At 32.5% G+C, this 20859-nt stretch overlaps 1 protein-coding gene across 6 annotated transcripts in view; it reads left to right on the forward strand.

Moving 5' to 3' along the window:
- The window catches only part of anks1b (ankyrin repeat and sterile alpha motif domain containing 1B), a 221244-nt gene that overhangs the window by 111984 nt on the left and 88401 nt on the right, over window positions 1-20859 (forward strand). For all 6 annotated transcript variants that reach the window (XM_051108157.1, XM_051108158.1, XM_051108156.1 and 3 more), the window contains one exon: window positions 16579-16765. In XM_051108157.1, coding sequence (XP_050964114.1) covers window positions 16579-16765 — 187 coding nt within the window. The remainder of the gene's footprint in view (window positions 1-16578; window positions 16766-20859) is intronic.

Consider the following 20859-nt stretch of genomic DNA (forward strand, 5'->3'; position numbering starts at 1 on the left):
TCATTTGTTTACAGATGCCACTTGGTTAGTTATTTTATATCTAATGCACATGACATATGCACAAACATGCGTTTGTAACTGTGGCTTATCTGTTTGAGGCTACTGTATATGATGTTGTCTCTTTTCTGCAAAGTCGCTTTCTCTCTTTTGGTTTCCTGCTCTTTGTTTGTGACTTATTCTCTTAGAAGAGTGTGAATGGGCCCTTTTTCGTCCCCGACAGAGTGCTCAGTGCGTCCTATCAGAGTCATGTTTGTCCTCTTTTCAGTCGACCACAATCCCTCGTTTATTTGCGCTGGCCCTCTTTCGGGCCGTGTTGCTTGCGTGCTGAGTACCCGCAGGATTAGAAAGAGACACAACTGTGCACATTCTCCCCCACTGTCTCCAACAGCAAACTCCACAATGCCCCAGTCGGGCACATGACGTGTGCAGGGCACTTTCCTAAAGATTGATTTATTTTTTTCCCCATTTCAAACTGTGCTTTAGTGCTGCTAAGTGCAGTCTGTCTTCAACTGGTGGTGAATAAGTCACATGTGACTCTCTTAGTTATTTGTCATCTTAGATTAAATCTTTTCTGCAAAAATTCTAATCTACAACCAGCTGGTCATTATCACAAAACAGAGCCTGCTGCCAAGCTATGTATGCAAATGTACCAAATGAAATCTGATTTCCAACTAAATGTGGGTTATAAAACCTGTTGCGCTACATGTCATCAAAACACTGCATGCATGACACAGCAGTCTGTATTAGTGGTAGCTAAATCATCACACAGCACTCATGATCACTGAAGTGGGCTTCCATCAGAGCTGACGAGGGCTCTGGCACACTGATGGGCCAATTGAGCTCCTCATTTGCTCGATGCACAAGCTGAGAGGAGTCTAGTCACGTCTGTTAATCATAAGCTCTACGGCCCATCCAGGTGTGCCTCTGGTTCCCCTGGGAGAAAGGATGAGGCTGATGAGGTATCATACTCAACATAAGGCAGCGTTGATGAAGTGTCTGTTCATAAGGAGACGCAACCCAGGGGTTAATAGCCTGGGATGGTAGCTGAAAAGTTTTAAGTTCAAACCCTGACAGGGCTGGTCTTTAAGCTGTTGTCATTCAGCAAGAAACTTAAACTCAGATTACTTGAGGGAGATCTTCACTTTAATTTAAAGTTCTGCTGCTCCTATGGCAACTTGTATTAATTAAATTGGCCCCAATAATGTGGTGCATATTCTATTCTATTCTATTCTATTCTATTCTATTCTATTCTGTTCTGTTCTGTTCTGTTCTATTCTATTCTAATCTATTCTGTTCTGTTGTGTTCTGTTTTATTCTGTTTTGTTATATTCTATTCTATTTTGTTCTAGTCTAGTCTGTTCTATTCTAGACTAGTCTAGTCTAGTCTATATATAAGTTCTGTTCCAAAACCTTACATATATAGACAGTATTTTTAGATAGCATGGACATGCAGTCTTAAGACAAAAAGACATTCTATTCTATTCTATTCTGTTCTATTCTATTCTGTTTTGTTTTGTTTTGTTTTGTTTTTTTCTATTCTATATTGTTTTGAATATATAAGTTTAGCTCTAAAATCTTCTAAGCTGCCTCCCTAGACCACATTTTAGGCAGCATTAAAGCAGTCATAAGACAAACAGATATTCTATTCTATTCTATTCTGTTCTGTTCTATTCTATTCTATTCTATTCTATTCTATTCTACTCTATTCTATTCTATTCTATTCTATTCTATTCTATTCTATTCTATTCTATTCTAGTCTAGTCTAGTCTAGTCTAGTCTATATATAAGTTCTGTTCCAAAACCTTACATTTTTAGATAGCATGGACATGCAGTCTTAAGACAAAAAGACATTCTATTCTATTCTGTTCTGTTCTATATTGCATTGCATATATAAGTTTAGCTCTAAAACCTTGTACGCTGCCTCCCTAGACAGCAGCATTGAAACACAATCATAAGACAAATAGATTTTCTATTCTATTCTTTATTACATTATTACATTACAAATTATAAGTTGCTTTCCACAACCTTTCCAACAACCCTTACTGGCATGCATTTTTAAGACAAATAGACATTCTATTCTATTCTTTTCTATTCTATTCTATTATGTATAAGTTCAGTTCTGAAACCTGGTGAGCTGCCTACATAGACAGTATTTTCAGGAAGCTGGTACATGCTGTCTTAAGACAAATATCTATTTTATCCTATTTTATTAAATTCTGTTCTGTTTTGTTCTATTGCATATATTAAGTTCATTTCTAAATCTTTGTAAGCTGCCTCCCTAGACAGCATTTTAGGCAGCTTTGAACATTATTATTACATTATTACATTACAAATGTAAGTTGTTTTCCACAGCCTTTCCAACAATTCTTGTTGGCACACATTTATAAGATAAATAAACATTCTATTCTATTCTATTCTATTCTATTCTATTCTATTCTATTGCATATATAAGTTCAGTTCTAGATCCTTGTATGCTGCCTCACTAGACATAACTTTAGGCAGCATCGAAACAGTCGTAAGACAAATAGATATTCTATTCTATTCTATTCTATTCTATTCTTTTCTATTCTATTACGTTGTCTATAAGTTCTGTTCCAAAACCTTATAAGCTGCCTCCCTAGACAGCATTTTAGGCAGCATTGAAACACAGTCGTAAGACAAATACAGTAGATATTCTGTACATTCTATTCTATTCTATTCTATTCTGTTCTATTCATATATAAGTTCTGTTCCAAAACCTAATGAGCTACCTATCTAGACAGATTTTTAGGCAGCATCAAAACAGTCATAAGACAAATAGATATTCTATTCTATTTTACAACATTACAGTATAACTTCTTTTCAGCATAGACGGCATTTTTAGGCAGCAATTTTTATTGCCACGCATTCATAAGACAAATAGACATTCTATTCTATTCTATTCTATTCTATTCTATTCTATTCTATTCTATTCTATTCTATTCTGCATTTCATACAAAAATCTGTTCCAACCTAGTGAGCATCCTAGATAGGCTTTTCAGGCAACAATTGCATACAGTTCTATTCTATTCTATTCTATTCTATTCTATTCTATTCTATTCTATTCTATTCTGTTCTACCTAATGACCAAAGAAACCTTTGTTATGAAGACTCTCCTAGAAAGCACTGCAACAAGCTTAGTGAACAATAGAATATTCAAGATTTAATCCATTTAATCTGAAACTAAAACATTTAACTCAATATTTGTATTTGCTATGTAGTTCGTGCAAAATGTTAGAGTTTTGTTTAGTTAGCTTAGCAACATGTTAGTTGGATTGATTTGATTCCAGTAGATTTTGCAACAATCCCCTATTAAGCATTAAAATACAAAGCATTTTGAATGTGGGTCACTTATGAGGTTCCATTTTGATTAAGTTGCTGCCTTAGAAGCTGTCGGCAGATAGCGGGTCTTGGAGCTGAGTTGTAGTGTATTATTTAAAAATGTGTTTTTGGACACTACAACAATTGTTTTACCTGATTTAATCTGATTAACAATGCTTTCCGGTCAAGAATTGATTCTTGATCTGCATCTGCCTGGCAGAGGACAATGCGTAATTAAATTTGGTAAAAATGTAATTAACCTTTATAGAAAAGCAGAATGACACAGTGAAATGTGTTCTTTTGTGCACATGAATGTGGACAGTAGGAGCTCTTGAGCTGTAGTGGGGACAGAAAATCCTCTTGATGATTTATCAGCCATGTTCATGCATACACACACACATAAACACAACCACTGTAATATAGCTGAACTAAAGACTGCATGACCTTATTCTCAAGTGTATGCTTTCTCACTCAGGTTGCATGAAAAAGAGAAACAAAATATAAACCTGTCATAACCGGTTAAGCTTATTTAGTCAACTTCAGTGTAAATTTAGTGACATATGACTAAACTGTTTTGGATAACCTTGCAAATATCTCTGATACTCAGATCAACAAACAGAAAAATAACCACAGGAAGTTCCTTTTTTATTTTCTTTATCTGATTTTAACAGACTCACAGGTACAGATATTTAGATGCTTTAGGTTGGGTGGGTGTGTGGCACAGTTTATCTGTGTTCAAGCCCAACTGTGATTTATTTAGCTCTAAGTGGTTCTGATAATCTTGTTGCCCTTTCTGACAGTGCAAGACGCTGGCGAATGTTTGATAATGGAAACTTCCCTGTGTTTTTAAATAAATACACAGATTCCGCAGTGGTTGTGTTGTGCAAATTTATCAACGCAATGTACTCAGTGGTAGAAAAATGATGCACTCAATTATGCAAGATCAAGTCTCTGAGCTAAAAGAAGTTCAGGCTGTGTTTGAAATATGCGTCATTTTCAAAGACTTACAACTGACAGTGTTCATGTTCGCAGTAAGCATCTACATAGCTTTTGTCTATTTTAATGACAAACATTACTGCAAAAAAACAAAACAAAAGCAGTAGAAGACATCAGTCTTTTAGAGTATAACAGCCTCTGATGAGAGAGAGAGATACTCAAAGCTGTCAAAATGCCTCTTGATGTGAAGCACAGGCATTGGGCTGAATTCACACAGTACAGAGGACCGACCTGCTAGTTTTTCACTGTTGTGAAATTAAAATTCAGAATTGAAATTTGATGGCGGTGTGTTAGAGGAGCTGTGAAAGCAACCAACTTGCTGCCATTGGAGCGGATGTTTGGAGAGGGTCATGACATCATGAAGTGTCCTTTTCTGGTTTTTATTGACCTTTGAGGTGTGTGTGGGTGTGTACTTGTGAGAGTTTAAATTAAGAAGTGTTTAATCGGCAGTCTGATCAAATGTGTGTGTGTTTACACTCTGAGTGAACTAAAAATGTAGCCCACACACACACACTCATCAGTGACCTTGTGCTGTGTGTCTTCTGTCGAAATCTTCCCGTAGGCTCTCAAAGCCCTGTGGTCATAACATATTCAGCATTTTGTCTTTAATAGCAATTCAGGAATAAAAGATAATTTCATGCGCCCAGCTGGATGTTGAGAACCCCTTTGGCGATTAAACTGTAACACGGCTGATGAAATGGTGACGAGCTAAATGATGCAGATTGCATATTTCATGCCCTCGGCCCCCTGAGTTTCGAGTTTGTCATGCTAATGATGCTAATATCATGTAATTCTTTGTGTGTGATACAAACAAACACAGCGTGAAGCACAAGCTACATAACTCTCCTTACCTTTTTTTCTTGAATATTTTCGTCCTTGGATACTTTTCATGAATATTTAGTTCATGTCTTGCTCTGTATTTGTTGCCTTTTAAAGAGGTCATTCATGCCAGAGTGAACATTTTGTTCACTTTCTTTCTTCTATGCAACATAAAAAATATTTAGCAGAATGTATACAAATTACTCATTTTTCAAAAGAAACATAGTCCAACAGTGACACCAGCAGGTAAAGTTACAGCACGAGTATGCATCTCTCTCTAGCCTCCCCTGAGCCCATTGAGTTTTAACAGACTCCATAAAGCGTGCGGTGAGAAATGCGGCCTTGATGAGCATAAGAAACTTCTTTCAAGAACATTAAAAAAATCATGATGACTATATATCTGTTTTAAAGTCAGCAGCATGAACATCCTTTCATACAGGTTTGGGTAATGAGCTCAGTGATGACAGAAATGTCATTTTGATTGAACTATTTTAATAATTTCCCGTGAGTTTTTCTGGTGTTGCTTAAGGATCATTTAAGGATAAAAGGTGTTGTAAAACCCTGCAATCAGTTTGTTTTGTGCTATTTTATTCTATTCTATATTACATGACATATAAGTTCTAAATACCTAATGAGTTGCCTGTCTAAACAGAATTTTTAGATAGCATTGAAACAGTTGTAAGACAAATAGATGTTCTATTCTATTCTTTTCTATTCTATTCTATTCTATTCTATTTTATATTAAATGACATATAAGTTCAGTTCTAAAACCTTGTAAGCTACCTCCCTAAAAAGCTACCTCCTTTTAGGCAGCACCGAAAAACAGTGTCACAAGACAAATAGATATTCTATTCTATTCTATATATGTTATGTTTGAAAAACCTAGTGAGCTGCCTACATAGACAGCTTTTTTAGGCAGCATAGACATGCAGTCTTAAGACAAATAGACATTCTATTCTATTCTATTCTATTCTATGCTATATTAAATGATGTATAAGTTCAGTTCTAAAACTTTGTAAGCTACCTCCCTAGACTGCTACCTCCTTTTAGGCAGCACCGAAAAACAGTGTCACAAGACAAATAGATATTCTATTCTATTCTATTCTATTCTATTCTATATTACATGACATATAAGTTCTCTTCCAAAATGTAATGAGCTGCCTGTCTAGATAGAATTTTTAGGCAGCTTCAAAACACAGTTGTAAGACAAATAGATGTTCTGTTCTATTCTATTCTATTCTATTCTATTCTATTCTATTCTATTCTATTCTATTCTATATATAAGTTCTGTTTCATGCATTTTTAGGCAGCATAGACATGCAGTCCTAAAACAAATATACACTCTATTCTATTCTATTCTATTCTATTCTATTCTATTCTATTCTATTCTATTCTGTTCTGTTCTGTTCTGTTCTATTATAAATTAAATGACGTACCGAAAAACAGTGTCACAAGACAAATAGATATTCTATTCTATTCTATTCTATTCTATTCTATTCTATTCTATTCTATTCTATTCTATATTACATGACATATAAGTTTTGTTCCAAAACCTAATGAGCTGCCTTCCTAGACAGCATTTTTAAGCAGCTTTGAAACAGTCGGAAGACAAATAGATGTTCTGTTCTGTTCTATTCTATTCTATTCTATTCTATATATAAGTTCTGTTTGATAAAGCGAGTGAGCTGCCTACATAGACAGCATTTTTAGGTAGCATAGACATGCAGTTTTAAGACAAATAGATATTTTATTTTATTCTATTCTATTCTATTCTATTCTATTCTATTCTATGCTATATTACATTACATATAAGCTCAGTTCTAAAACCTTGTAAGCTACTTCCCTAGACAGTACAAGACAAATAGATATTCTATTCTATTCTGTTCTGTTCTGTTCTGTTTTAGTCAAAATCTAAGCCACAATCATTCAAAAAACCTTTGTGATGAAGACTCTCCCAGAAAGCACTGCAACAAACTTGGTGAACAATGAAACATGATTTTCATTTCATGTAATCTTTTTTAATTCATTTAATCTAAAACCAAACATTTAGCTCAATATTTGTATATAAATGACTATATAACACTGTTTTATGTTGTTTGAAAAAAGCAGCATGAACATACAGGTTTGGGTAATGAGCACAATGATGACAGAAATGCCATTTTGGTTGAACTGTTCCAATAATTTATTCCAATAATGATTTCTTCTTGTGTTACTTGTTTAAGGATCATTTAAGGATAAAAGGTGTTGTAAAACCCTGCAGTGTTTTGTGCTCTGAGGCGTCTCAAACCCTGTTTTGTGCTTTGAGGCGTCTCATTTTGTAATGAACGGCAGCCCCTCCCCCTTTGCTGAGTGTGTTCCTGTTGGCTTTTTTTAGCAACAGGAACTCTATATTTGGTATTGTTGTTGTTATTGCGGTGCTCCTGTTCTTGCAGCTTTGCCTCCGTTGTCATAGAGACGGCAGTTGTACTGAAGTGAGTGAAAGTGTGTGTGTGTGTTTATGTGCGAGATGGAGGGCGAGCAAGAGGAATGTTGATAGAAGTGTTGCTCTACGCATCAAGGTTGTTCAACACCTCAATCTGTATCTTTATCTGGAAGAATAAACTGCTTACGGCACTCAGTATTACAACCAGCCTTGAAAACAGGCTACGCTTTATGTGAATTATTGGTGTACTTTTTTAAATTCACATCCACACCCTTTGTGGATCGGCTAGTGTGATGACTTCATCACTATAAAAGTGAATGTTTGTGATTGGATCAACCGAAACAGATCATAATACAAGGCATATAAAGAGTCATAAGCTATGTTTCTATCCAAAAATTGGAATACTGAGGCACTAAATATGACTAAGAAATGTAGGAGAAGCCACAGAGTATAATAATTTTCATATATAATAAATTAGTTGCGCCTCAGAGTGAGTAGACGAAGCACAATAATTCCTGCTGTTTGGGAACGCAGTCGTGTAAGACAGTTCTGGGAGGCAATTATACACAAATACTTTAAAGACAGACTTTGCTCGGGCAAGAATGACCATAACATTTTAGATCCTGTGCAACAAGATTGGTTTGCTGGTGAGTCAAGTTATCCCGTCCCATAGCATAAAGTCACATGACTTTTTTTGATGCATGTGGAGGAATTTATTTAGTAAATGATTTTCCATCTCCCATTATTTTTGTTAACTAATGTCATTTTGGTTGAACTGCTGCAATAATTTCCCATGATTTCTTGGAAAGTCACATGACTTTTTTTTTTAATGCATTATTAATATTTTGCAGCTTTGCAAATCTTCTTTTGGTCAATTTTCAGGCCAAAAATTATATAATAATTGTTGTTTTTATGTGTATTTTTTATTTATTTTTTTTCTATCCCTTTACATTTTAAAAATAAAGAGATAAATAAATAAAAAAAATTCATTATTGCAGCTGCTCTCAAACTTTTTTGACTCAAAGCCCCCCAAAAATAATAGTAATAGTAATAATAATTCTTATTTATTTATTTATTTTGATTGAAAGTGGGATTGTATACATGTTATTACATTTTATAGAATATGATTTATTTTGTGATTCCAGAACATTCAAGATTTTGATTCTGTATGTTCTTGCATTTTAATTAGGTTAGATTTTCTTTAATATATTTTAATAATTTTAAGTCACCCTGGCAAGATTGTTAAGGCCTCCTTAATGAGAACCACTGCATTACTGTAATATGAAAAAGCATCAATAAAAATGACTGTAATGGTAACGTGTCTAGACATAATAATTTATTTAAAAAAAAAATCAGTATTAATAAATTCAGTACAATATAAGTTACTGTCAGGATATTTAGTAAATATTGTAGTGCAATACACTGCCAATCAAAAGTTTTGGATCAGTAAGTTACTTATGCTCATCAAAGTTGCATTTATTTGATCAAAAATACAGAAAAAAACAGTAATATTATGAAATATTGCAATTTAAAATAAGAGTTTTCTATCTCAATATACTTTATAATTTATTTCTGTGATGAAAAGCTGAATTTTCAGCATCATTACTTCAGTCTTCAGTGGTACATGATCCTTCAGAAATCATTCTAATATGCTGATTTATTGTCAATATTAAAAATTAGTTGTTGTTTTTTTTGGAAACTGTGATACCTTTTTTTCAGGATTCTTTGATGAATAAAAAGTTAAAAAGAGCAGCATTAATTCCAAATAGAAACCTTTTCAAACAGTGTACATCACTATCACTTTTTATCAATTTAACACATAGTTATTAAATAAAAGTATTAATTACTTAAAAAAAAAAAAAGAAAAAGAAAAAAATCACTGAGGATACTGGTACCATATAGCGTTCAGATTTTTATTTTAAATAAATGCTGTTCTTTTTAAATTTTTGTATTCATCAAAGAATCCTGAAAAAAGTGTCATTGATAATAAATCAGCATAATAGAATGATTTTTGAAAGATCATGTGACACAAGACTAGAGTAATGATGCTGAAAAGTTTGCTTTGCATCACAGGAATAAATTGTATTTTAAAGTATATTAAAATAGAAAACCACTTTTAAATTGCAAGAATATTTCACAATATTACTGTTTTTCCTGTATTTTTTATCAAATAAATGTAGCATTGATGAATATGTATATGTAATGGTTGCGCATTATGATAATGAGAATTTGATTTCAACATGGTCTTGACAAGTGTCATGAGATTCACCCTGAGATCCTCCTAGATCAACAATCTGTGTCACTCAATGTGATTGTATTTCCCAAACCAGACAAGCATATAAAATCAGCACTGAGTGATTCTCCGTAATTATAAATTCTCGCTCTGAGATTTGAGCTGAATGTGATCTGCATATGCATTGAAAGTACTGCATTCCTGAATGTGCTGAATGCCCCACTGGGAGGTGAAACAGTCGCGTTAGTGCCATTTATTGCCCTGCGATCCCAGAGCCCACAGAATAATGATCATAATTACCATCCATAAATTAGCACACAATTTCTTACTCTGTGCTCGCTCTCCGAATAATGGACCAGCGTAATCAAGGTAGTCTTAGTGAGCTAACGCGCGGCCACACACGTGCACGTGTGTGTAAGTGAAGCAGGTGTGCATCCTGTTCCTCCTCTCTGATCTTAACCTCAGGGAGAAACACACAGGGTGAGTCTGTGACACTGTGTGTGTTAATGTGTGAGACTGCTGTACAACATTATTAGAGGAGACAGTGGTTGTGTTTGATGAACAGGCATGTTTTGTTTTTTAATTTAACCACAGTCAGCCATGACAGACTCATTAGGAGTTCATGGTGAGAGACTGCAAGTGCGTGTGTGTGAGTAACAGGTTCATTAGCAGCAGTTCCTGACACAAGGTGTGTTTGACAACAAAATGAAAACTGCCTGAATTCGCAGATTTGGGCAAAACTGGCGGATGTGCGGAGTCAAATACAAACATTTGCTTAACTGTCTTTTTCACCTCTTTTCCAACAGAAAAGGGTAATTACGTGCTGCAAAGTCATACATATTTGAAGAGTCATTCAGATGGCATTGGAAGCAGTAATAGTGAGTAAGGTTTCTGAATTGAATAAATAGAGTATACATGAAATTAGAGTTATCATGATTCCTCGATTCAGTTCGAGGACTCGATTTTAAAAAATCCTTGATGGCATTTTGCCTGTGTCGAGTAGTTGTCACAATATAGAAAGTGGTGCATTTCTAAAATCCAATTTGAAATCATAATAAAGCATAATGTTAATTCACAATTATATTATAATTTATTATGTATATCTGAATACACACACACACATGTATATATTAAGGAAAAATATGTCAGATTTATATGTAAAATATTTATATATAATATAAATGATATACAAGTGTTTACATACAATGTAAACTCATATATTTTTTAAATATATACATATATGTGTGTGTATTTATATATACATAATAAATATACACAGTACACACACATATAGTTAGCAAACATAAACTTTTATTTTGAATCGATTATTCACGACTAATTGTTTTGCAGCTTTAAAATATATGTGCTTTATTTACATGCATGTAAGTTGCGTACGTGCATCGCAGAGCGGCTTCATTAACAGTAAATGCTGCTCCACACAAACAGTTTTATCTGATATGTAAATCTATGCAAACACAGGAGAATATATTAATATCTTTCTCAATATGCTACAGTAATTCATCGTGATTTCAAAATAAAAGCTCTAACCCTCACTCTGAGTTTACACGTTTTGATGTCCAAATATGCAAGAAAGTACTGGCTGTACCATTTTTGTCGTAAGGAAATGACCAAATATTAAAGATTAAGTGGATTTTTATATTAAATGTTGTTTGGCCAATATCAAACAAGAATTAGATTGCACAGTGAAGTGTAAAAACAATCTAATTGGCAATATAATGTGCCAATATGCGTTAGTTCTACTGTTTATAAATACATTATGTATTTTAAACAGTTTTGTTCAATAAAACCATACGATTACTTGCTTTTGATACTTTATTTAAAATAATTAGTATTGCCTTATTTCTATATGTATTTTAAGTCATTTTAACAGGTATTTTTTGCTTAGGACTATTTTTATTATCACAAAAAAGAAAGAAAAAAAACATATTCGATTAATCGTAAGAATAATCAACCGATTGCTTAATTACCAAAATAATCATTAGTGACAGTCTCATTAGCGCTTCGTATAATAATAATAATAATAATAATAATAATAATAATAATAATAGCATCAGTATTTTCTTAATATCAAATGAAGATCCAATGTAACATTATTAACGTTTTATTAAATACTCTTAAAAAAAATATGAATCCATTGAACCATGAATTCATTAAAGAGTTTTTTTTTATCTAAAGTAGGATAAAAATTTAAATTAATTTAAAAAAAAAATAATAATAATAATTTAAATTTAATTTTTTATATATTTTTTCACCATGAAAATAGCAAAGGGAGCTGGCATGGTGTTAAAAGACTAACCAACCAACAGTATGATAATACTACTACTAATAAAAATTAATATTATTATTATTAGTAGTAGTAGTAATAGTATTATTATTAGTATTAATAATATTAGCAATAATAATAATCACAGTCGCTTTGCATAAAATGAGCAAATACAAACTAGGAAAACAATACAAAGTAAATACAGGACATAGAGCAAATGCAAAACAAAACTGCAGAATCAACTATAAAACATAAGCAACGAAGAAAGTGAGTATAATAGTATGCCCCATTATGCCATTTTTAAGGTTTCTAATATTGTTTTGGGACTCCTACAATAGGTTTACATGCATGCAAGGTCAATCAACGCTTTAGTTTTCTCAAAATATGCATTTAATATCACCCTATTTTCCAGCGATTCTCTAACGATTCGTTTGAAGCAGTTAAAAGATTCAGTCTCTCTAAACCCCTCCTTTCCATGAACCTACTCTGTTCTGATTGGTCAGAAGGCCCAGTATGTTGTGATTGGTCTGCAGCGTACAGCACATATCAGAAACGATACGCCCATGCTCATAATTCTGTAATTTGAACACTCGACAGAAAATATAAATGTCTGTTATTTATCATACTTACAGGTTGTGATTCAGTGGAGCCAGATGGTGCAAAAAAAACTGCCTACTGAGCCATCTTTCAAGAGCAAGTGCTTTGAATACTCTGTTGAACTCCCTGAGATTAGAAAACAATTATTGGTAAAATGATGTGTGTTGCCATGTGATGTGTAACTATCACAGAATTGAGATTCGAATGACTAACGACTCGTTTAGGCTGTCGATTCTTTCTGTTAGGAGACAATAACTTTATTTATTGTGCACTTTTGGCTTTACAACTTTGCAGATTATTTGCTTTCACATACAACTGCTTTACACTGCATCAAAGGCAATATTTGAAATGGCATAATAGGGGCACTTTAAGAAACTTGGACTATGTGTTAGCTTATATTCATTTTGTATATTAACACACAGGACATGTCCTCACAAAAAAATTGCTTTTTGCCATATCTGAATATTTAAGCACACAGAGAGGGAAGAATAAAAGAAGCATAAAGATTATTTTTTAAAATGCTGAGCTAGTCTGAGTGAGCTTACAGGACAAAAAAACATCTTTGAGAATTGTATTGTGAAAAGAAACAGCTGTCAGGGAGGTGATGAGTAGTAAATTGGCCGGAGGCTGTAAGAGGTAAGCAGCAATTGTATTGTACATTATTAGACACAGAGGAACAAAACTTGATTTAAGGATGGATGAAGCATGTATGGTAAAGAGCTTTTGATTTAAACTAATTTATTACATGAAAGTTTTTTTTGTTTGTTTGTTTGTTTATAGCATAGGCCATAGGTAAACCTGCTTTCACCTTCTTTTTACTTCAGTCTTGTTTGCTCGTTCACCAAAACCATCTTTTCAGTTTCCCTCAGATTTCCTCATTTCAATATTTTTTTTTGTCTGTGCTTTCAAGTGGTGCCAGGTTTCTGCCAAGTGCGCGTGTGTGTGAAATTAAGTCACTTAAATCAGAGACATTTTTCTTATGCAAATTAATTAATTTGGCATTTTGGACACCTGTGATGCAACAGGAAGTGAAGATGATGCTTATGTAAGGCTTCCTGTGGTTATACAACTGCTTGACTCTGCACATAGTCATCTCTTTTTGTTGTTTTCTCTCCCTGTCTCGCTCTGTCTCTCCCTCTCGCTGAGCAATATGTATCGCACATCTATTCCACCACCTACTTGCAGGCAACTTTCTTCTCTCCTGCAGACAAATTCTATTGCGTAGTGCTTTTGATTTTTGTCGGGATGTCTTTGCAGAGATTGTGAGTGAAGGCGAACATCAGAATATCATGCAAACTTGTGGGTGGGATCTATTGATTTGGGCCAGTAATCTACTTTGCAAGGCATCTAGCATGTTCTCTGACAACAAATGCACTTCATTTTTGAAGTTGCTTTGAGTTTTGCATTGGCTTCATGAGCAAAAAAAGTGTTATGATGATTTTCAAACATTTTTTTGGCAAATAAATAAAATACAAGTAAATAAGTAAATAAAATAAAAAGTCTGTTGTGACTTTATAACTTGAAACTTTTAATTAATTAATTGTTAATTAATAAACTTTTTTACTTGTTTATATCTCACATTTCATTTGCCTATTTAGCAGTTTTCACTTTGTTTCCCATACAACTATTGCACATAATTGTGACTCTCTTGGCAACTTTCTCACATTTTGACTTCATGTTTTGCAGTTTTGAGTATATTTATATTTCATAAATGTGCGTTTATATCTATTCATTTTGCAACTTTATATCATAAAATGTTATATTTCACAATTGCGCCTAGAGCTGCACGATTAAACGTGAAATGGTCACGATCTCGACTTAAACACCCATGCAATCTTACTTCTAAATGACAATGATGTTTGATATTGACAAAGTCAAATTGGAATGAAATATTAAATGGCTTCACAAACAATCTTTTCCACCACATTTTTGTCTTAAAATCATTCATATTATTCAAAAGTTATAGTTTAAACTGATGTCTGTGGTAGTGATAAAAATGGAGCAAATCAGTAATTTTCGATTCAAACTGGCGCTTAAAATAATGTTTGTTGGTTACAGTTTGATTACATTGTTTCGCCACTAGGCGGGGACAGGTGATTATTAAAAAATGTGTTTGCCATTGAATCATTCATTCAAGAGATTCGTTCAAAAACACTGATTCGTTCAGTAATGGAACAGGTGAAGTATTTATGAGCGAGTCATTGAATCATTCACTCATTCAAACAAATTTTAAAAATAATTCATTGAGATTAATTAAACATTTTTGAACAGAATGAGGCAACTAATATTTTGTCACAGCCTCTGGTAAAATACATTATTTTCCTTAGTTCAGAATCATGGGAGAATCGTGATCTCTATTTGAAACAAAACAAAAAAAAACTTGACTTTAATAACTTCAAGTTTACATTCTACAATTGTGACTTTACTTTTTGTCATTCTGACTTCATGAAATCATTAATTTATCTCTCACATTTTAACATCATATTTCTCACTTTTTTGACTATTTCTCTTAATTGCGACTCTATAACTTAAAATGTGATGCTGTATCCCTCAATTGCAGCTATTACTAAAAACTGCAATATCATATATCTTACAATGTGACTTAAAATCTCATAGTGTGAATTTATATACACTGCCGTTCAAAAGTTTGGAATCAGTAAGATTTTTAAAGAAGTCTTTTATGCTCATTAAGGCTGTATTTATTTGATCGAAATTGCAGAAACAGTAATATTGTGAAATGTTATTACAGTATAAAATAATGGTTTCTATATTAATATACTTATATATAATATATAATATTATTATAATTATAATATATAATATATAATTTATTTGTGTGATGCAAAGCTTAATTTTTATCAGTCATTGCTCTAGTCTTCAGTGTCACATGATCCTTCAGAAATCATTCTAATGTGCTGATTTTTTTTTTTTTTTTTTTTTTTTTTTTTTTTTTAGAACCTATTATACTTTTAGGATTCTTTGATGAATAAAAAGTTTAAAAGAACAGCATTTATTCAAAATATAGATCTTTCTAACAATGCAATTCTTTCACTGTTATAACTGCTATTAATATAACACATCCTTCCTGAGTAAAAGTATTAATTTTTTTTTTAAAAATTAATTTAAATTTAATTTTTTTCAGTTAAAAAAAAGAAAAGATTTCTATTTTAAATAACCACTGTTCTTTTTTACTTGTTATTCATCAAAATCCTGGAAAAAGTATTACAGGTTTCAAAAAACTGAAAATAACAAGAAATATTGAGCAACAAATCAGCATATTAAAATGATTTCTGAAGGATCATGTGACACTGAAGACTGGAGAAATGATGCTGAAAATTCAGCTTTGATCACAGGAATAAATTATATTTTAATGTATATTAAAATAGAAAAACATTATTTTACATTGTAATAATATTTCACAATATTACATTTTTTTGTATTTTTAATCAAATAAATGCAGCTTTGATTAGCATAAGATACTTCTTTGAAAAACATAAAAAATTGTACAGATCTCATACCTTTGAACGACAGTGTATTTGAAACTTTATCACACTTACCTACCTAAGGTAGAAATGGGTTTCCAATTTATTTTTGTTTAAAATTCAGTTGATATCTTGAGCATGAACATTGCTCAGTGAAACTTGACCATGCTTAGTCTGCTGCTCTTAATTTTCTGTCTTTTCTAGTGTCTCCAGCAGCCAGTAATTGGTTATGTTGCACATCATTGCTTTCCACGTGGCTCACAAAAGGCCTTCAATTTCCTCATTTTATTCAAGTGTAAATTCTACATTACACTTCAGGTAGAATTCCTTCAAGGGTCTGTTGTAGGACACTGTATTATCTTGGCTGAAATGACTGATGCTAACATTACACTCTTTCCTGTCACAGCCAAAGCAACGGACCTCACTGTCCTCCTCCCAGGACGTCCAGAAACCCCTGCAGAACCACAGCGGTGATCCTTCGGAGGTCAGTTCATCACTTGGCTACGCTAGTTTCAGCAACAGCCCACCCGGCAGCCCCCCCATCAGCCCCGCCAACTGCTCCATCGGATCCGCTGAAGACTACGGCCTCACTGGTAAGACTGTCCTTCCTTTAGCATTTAATCTCCTCTCGTTGATCTACAGAACATGATTTCTCAAACGCAATCCCTTACGTCAAATAAAAAAGACAATATTTGAGAAAACTGCTGACATGCTGTAAGAATATGGAGGTATAAAAGTGTCGAGTGTCTGAGTAAACAAATAATGGTAGCTTTGGGATAGATTTGCTTTTTGTTCAGAGGGATTCTGTTTCTATACGGTAAAAAACAAAAACAACAACAAAAAACATTTGTTAGGCCAACTTAAAATAATTTATTACTCTCCTGCCTTAAAATTTTAAGTTCAGTCAACTCAAATAAGTTTAGTCAACTTGAAAAGTTAAGTTGTACTTACATTTTTATTTTATTTTATTTTATTTTATTTTATTTTATTTTATTTTATTTTATTTTATTTTATTTTATTTTATTTTATTTTATTTTGCACATTGCTTTCCATGGCTGGTTAAACTTTTTTTTTTTTTTTTTTTTTTTTGCTAATTTTTTTTTTTTTTATATGTAACTTTTTAACTTATTTTATTTTTTTGTTTTTATGTTTTTATTTTATTTATTTATTTTTTTATTTACATTTTTTATTTTTATTTATTGAACTTTATCTATTTATTGAAATTAAGTAGTTAGTTTTTTGGTAACTTTTTTGTTACTAATTATATTTATTAATTTTTTTACATTTTATTTGTAACTTTTTAACTTATTTTATTTTATTTTTTGTTTTTTATTTTGTTATTTTATTTTTTATTTTATTTACAATTTTTTATTTTTATTTATTTAATTTTATTTATTTAAATTCAGTAGTTAGTTAAGTTGTACTTAGTGACAACTTAACTTTTTTGGTATACTTTTTTTTACTAATTCTATTTAATACTTGTTTTAATTTTATATGTTTTTATTTTTAACTTATTTTATTTTTTATTTTAATTTTTTATTTATTTTGTTATTTTATTTTTATTTTATTTCAACTTTTTTTATTTTTTTTTTTTTTTAAATTAACTAGTTAGTTAAATTGTACTTAGTGACAATTTGAGTTGACTAAACAATGTAGTTTGTTACCCAGCTGCCTTAAAATTTTAAGTTGAATGAATTCAAATATGTAAGTTGTAAAATAAAATAAAATAAAAAAATTAAGTACAACTTAACATTTCAAGTTTTAAACTTTTTTAAACTACTTTTTTGAGTTGACTGAACTTAAAATTTTAAGGCAGCCGGGTAACAAATTATTTTAAGTTGCCTCAACAAATGTTTTTTTTTTTTTACAGTGTATAGGCATTTCAGCCAATGAGATCACAAGCTGGATAAAACAACCCGACCCACTTCATGTCTCTCATACAGACATGTTAATTTCAGCAGGAGGCCTCGCTTTTGATTGGCTCAGAGTGCTTGTGCCAACAACAGAGTGGTTCCCGCTGCGTTGAGCGGCACTACTGTAAAAGTGTGACTAAATTACTCATCAAACCACCTTTTAATGGCTTGAACGGCGTTTTAAAGTGGCGCTCAGCTACTCGGCACCGTATGAAACCGACATCAGAGCACGTGGGAATGTCCTCGGTCTGAATTGTTGGTAAAAATACTGCACTCTGAGAGGTTCTGCACAAAGCACCATCTCAGCAGACGTCAGTGTTTTGGCACGGGCGCGTTCGCTGCCAAGGCCGCCACTTCCTGCCTGTCATTTCCTCAGCATCCACCTACGGCACTGCTGGCCGAGTGGGCAGTTGATGCTGTTTCCATGGCGATGTCATTCCTGGTGCTGAGGTGGGGTAGTCATGGTGACGCTGGTGTACATCGCAGTCCGTCGGTTTGTACTAATGCTGCGCACATGCTTGTCTGGCACCCTGATCCCCCTGATGCATTTGTGTTTGGAGAAGATGGGGGAAAGTAGGGAGGAAGGAGAGAGAGAATCTAATTATAAGAGTTACTGCTTATTCACTTTTGCCAAGTTTGCTGTTTTTAGTTTAGATGCGGTCGGTAACAGTGGGGGATGTTGCAATATCTACCTTTGTTAAGTGCAGTTTTTCCCCCTTTTTTACTTTTCTCGTTCAGTCAGGGAGGATCCAAAATTAACACACAACGCTTGTTAGTAAAAGTTGTGTTTGGCAAGTAAATAAAAGAGTTATTTGTAAGACAAACAGTAAAAATATAGCAAAACAACAACTTTTTCCATTTGTAGTTTTTCAAGGATGATTAAAGATTTATTTTTTCCCCATATGTGAAATAACTCTTGTTAAACAAACAAATATGAGAAACAAAATAATGATGTGTCTTGACGATTTCTCGACAAGTGCAAATATGGATCGTGTGACATGGTTACTTGCACTATTTGTCACTAATATGCAAAGGAAAGTTTGTTAAATAATAATTTAGGTATTACAGGTATACATACAGAAGAGTGTTTATTGTATATTATATATATGCATTTTCTATTTTATTTTATTTTATTTTATTTTATTTTATTTTATTTTATTTTATTTTATTTTATTTTATTTTATTTTATTTTATTTTTGTATTTGTTTTGTTTTGTTTTATTTTAGTTTAGTTTGCTTTCCATGGCTGATAAGAAAGATTTAAGGTTTCTGACTCTGTTTTTAAACTTTTTCTTTGTAACTTTTTACTTTATTTTATTTTATTTTATTTTATTTTATTTTTTTTATGTTTTATTGTTTTATTATTTTATTTCATGTTTTATTTTCTTTTTTATTATTTTATTTTATTTTATTTTAATGCTTTCCATGTCTGGTATGAAAGATTTAAGATTTCTGACTCCTTTTTTAAACTTTTTTGGTAAGTTTTTTAAAACTAATTTTATTTTATTTATTTTTTATTTTTTATTTTTATTTTGTTGTTTGTTTGTTTTTTATTTTGCACATTACTAAATTTGTATTTATTTGTTTTACTTTATTTTATTTTTTGTATTTGTTTTATTTTGTTTTGCTTTCCATAGCTGATAAGAAAGATTTAAGGTTTCTGACTCTGTTTTTAAACTTTTTCTTTGTAACTTTTATTTTTATTTTATTTTATTTTATTTTATTTTTTATTGTTTTATTGTTTTATTATTTTATTTTATTTTGTTTTTCATGGCTGGTTAGAAAGATTTATGGGTGATAAATTGCCTCCCCATTGGCAGGTGTGGCAAAAAGTTCATTTTGAATTTTGCTGTCGGGTGTCATTACGGGTCAACGGGTGTCATTACACTCATCTGTGTCGCTTCTTTTCTGTACTTCTTGGTAACATTTTTTAAAACTAATTCTATTTTATTTTTTTTATTTTATTTTATTGTTTGTTTGTTTTATATTTTATTTTGCACATTACTTTCCATGGCTGGTTAAACTTTATATATTTATTTATTTATTTATTCTGTTTATTTCAGTTTTTGTATTTATTTTAATTTAGTTTAGTTTAGCTTGCTTTCCGTAAGAAATATTTACGGTTTCTGACTCTGTTTTTAAACTTTTATTTTATTTTTTATTTTATTTTCCATGGCTGTTTAGAAACATTTATGGGTGATAAATTCACCCCCAATTGGCAGGTGTGGCAAAAAGTTCATTTTGAATTTTGCTGTCGGGCTAAGCTGTCAAACTTTTCCACCCTTTATTAAACTCAGTCACTTGTATAGATCCCAACGGGTGTCATTACATTCATCTCCTTTGCTTTTGAAAACCACCCCACCTGTGGATGTGTGACAGGAGGACCTGGCAACCCTTTAACCAACGCCTCATTTGGCCTGTGAGTTACACGACTCTCCCTGGCCACATAACACAGCATTCCCTCTACACAAGACAAGCGATCTCTTAAGAAAAGCAAACGGTGATAGATAGCGAGGGAAATATTGCTGCAGCATACAAAACCCTTTTGGCACTACAGGGGAGTTTCTATCTCTGTTTGCCAGGTCTCTCCTGTGAAAAGGGCCTTTTCATCTCAGTCACTCACCAGTCTAACAGGGGCCTTTTCAAATGGAGGGGTCCTCTGCTCTTCTCTTTGAAGGCAGCTCCCTGACGGTTTGCCCTAATGAACGTGTCCTGTGTCCCACCGTCGCAGGACTTTGTAATGGTGGGGTTTCATGGGGTTTTTGAGCTTGTTTC

The sequence above is a fragment of the Labeo rohita genome, chromosome 4, assembly GCF_022985175.1.
Source record: "Labeo rohita strain BAU-BD-2019 chromosome 4, IGBB_LRoh.1.0, whole genome shotgun sequence".
Lineage (NCBI taxonomy): Eukaryota > Metazoa > Chordata > Actinopteri > Cypriniformes > Cyprinidae > Labeo > Labeo rohita.